Source organism: Montipora capricornis, chromosome 3 (assembly GCF_036669925.1).
Source record: "Montipora capricornis isolate CH-2021 chromosome 3, ASM3666992v2, whole genome shotgun sequence".
Taxonomy (NCBI): Eukaryota; Metazoa; Cnidaria; class Anthozoa; order Scleractinia; family Acroporidae; genus Montipora; species Montipora capricornis.
Window position 1 is genome coordinate 23,502,963 of NC_090885.1, and position 2,489 is coordinate 23,505,451.

A 2,489-nucleotide genomic window follows, 5' to 3' on the forward strand; every position below is an offset into this window, starting at 1 on the left:
GAAGCAATGCTGGCAAATATTTCATCGTCACACAAGATATCGACCTATATAGTATTGCAAATTTTGCTCCTTTGCCCGAATTTAGAGGCATTTTGGATGGGAATAATAAAAGAATTTTGAATCTAAGGATGGATCGGTCTCAGATACAATACGACAACTATGCAAGTTTGTTTACATATATCCGCCAAGGTGCAGTGGTGAAAAACCTAAACTTTGAAAACGTAGACATCAAAGGCAACCGAGCCGCCGCCGCATTGGCAACATATAATTATGGCACAGTAGACAACTGCTATGTCACAGGCCAGGTTTCCAGCGCAGACAAGTATGGTTACACAGGTGGTCTGGTTTCATACTCCTGGACAGGATCGGTCGTCAAAAACAGCTACTCCACAGCCAGAGTTTCAGGAAATTATTATTCTGGGGGTCTGGTGGGAAGTATGTATAAAGCCACCGTAGAAAAAAGCTATGCGACTGGGACGGTTTCAGTTGTGGACGGTCAAGCTGGAGGCTTGGTTGCACTTATGTCTAGTGGAGTGATCAGACAAAGTTATGCCACAGGATCAGTCTCAGCAGGAAAGTATTATGCGGGTGGACTGGTAGCACTGGTCAATACTAATCCTCAATCCCTCATCGAAAACTGCTATGCGAATGGGACAGTTTCAGCGTTCGGGATTGCCGGTGGTTTGGTAGGCTATCTTAGAGATAAGGTCAAAAACAGCTACTCGTCAGGAACGGTTCTATCAAAACAATCCAGAGTCGATCGGATTGGTGTATTGGCAGGTACTGGTAGCGGCACTATCATCAACAGCTATGGCAAGAGTCAATCGGGCGTCTCGGATACACGAGGACAAAAAACCGACACGGAGTTAAAAAATCCGTCTACTTTTTCAAGCTGGGACAAGAACATCTGGAAAATTGAATCTGGCAAATATCCTCAATTAAAAGGTTTTTAGAGAATTAGGGTTTGGTTTTAACTTTTTCATATATAGATTTAGCCAACCCTAAAAGCGGAGCTCCTCATTACAAAAAGTTAAGCTTAAAGAAAGGATTTTTTTTTTCAGTTTAAATATAACTAACAAAAAAGAGACTATCAAATAAGGCGTAGTCAATTTTTCCAAGATTGTAGAAATTACGTAGTTTTTTTTGTGTTTTGTGGGTAGTTCCTAGTGAATTAGAATGAATGAACGAGCAAAAGAATTAATGGCATTTGTAACGTATATTGTACTGGCTGTTCCAACAAGTTTATACACAAAACGTAGGCGTTGCTGCGAAATAGTCAAGCTTAGTCACAATACAGGGGTTGGTTTCTATTGCATGCACTTAATAATTAGTCACACTTTACCGTTCGTTATAAGAGAATTTCTGCCTCTTATTGACCGAATGCTAAAATGGCCGCCAACAAATTATTTTTATGTCTCTGTGTTAATTAGCCTAACTAGCCTCGTTCACACGCGTAAAATTGAAAGAATTTGTGCTGTAAAAACGAGGCTAGAACAATAGACTGTGTGAATAATATAACCAAAGAGCCGTAATAAATCTCATAATGAATGTCATTCATTTCGTCGTTAAATTCTCTTATTGTATCCTGTTTTAGAGTTTCTCTTCATCTACAGTCAACGGTCAGAATACCGTGGCTTCACTCGAACCAAAAATAACGGCACTCGTGATTGGCACAAAATTGAGTTGTCGCTAAAAATAACGACAACAAAAACTGTCTCGTTTCGGAGCTCCCTTTATGCCTTCGATTTAGGAGAAACGGGACTGTATGAGCGAGTTTCTTTAGGGCAACTTTTTTTTGCTGTTTCTTCATGATACTAGCCCAGCTTATAAGATTTCCCTTTAACAGGTCGAATTTACCGGGAGAAAACCTGTCTAAACACAAACACTGATTGCGATTGAATTTGCTTCCCTAAATATTGCTATAACAGCGCGATACTAGTCACAATAGACCACAGGTTTCTATGGTTTATAAGCATGATAAACCACTTGGGATGTTAGAAGAACACTCGAAGAATTTGTAAATCACTCGCCTGCGGCTCGTGATTTACAAATTCTTCCCGTGTCCTACCAACATCCCGCAGTTTATCAGCGTATAAACCGTAGAAACTTGTGGTCTATTGCTTAATTAAAACTTCCTGTTGTCTATGTATATATTCGGGGATGGAAGCGGAATAATTAGATCTCACTTATTCATTATTTTCCGAGTTGGTATGCATTATTCACTATTGAAACTTTGTTTTATTTCCGTATTCGTTATTCTTTAACGGAAAACCGTAAGATTCTTTATTCCGCTTCCACCCTAAGTTCCTAACCGTATAAATGTTCCTACGGTAACGACAAACTTGTGCACCAAAAGTCTCTGAATTGTTACACAAATCAAAGGCAGTGCTGATTCCCGAATTATCACTTATTTTTAAAAAGATGCGAAAAAGCAACTTTAGGGAAACAATCACGAAACACGCCTCGAAACTAAGGTTTGCGAGACACTT

At 39.5% G+C, this 2,489-nt stretch overlaps 1 protein-coding gene across 1 annotated transcript in view; it reads left to right on the plus strand.

The window, feature by feature from the left end:
* Window positions 1-1,551, plus strand: part of LOC138041209 (putative Gly-rich membrane protein Bcell_0380) — a 3,774-nt gene extending 2,223 nt beyond the window's left edge. Inside the window, exon 2 of the mRNA XM_068886979.1 lies at window positions 1-1,551. This exon is cut by the window's left edge and continues 463 nt beyond it. Coding sequence (XP_068743080.1) covers window positions 1-953 — 953 coding nt within the window. The 3' untranslated portion in view covers window positions 954-1,551.
* Window positions 1,552-2,489: the final 938 nt, after the last annotated feature.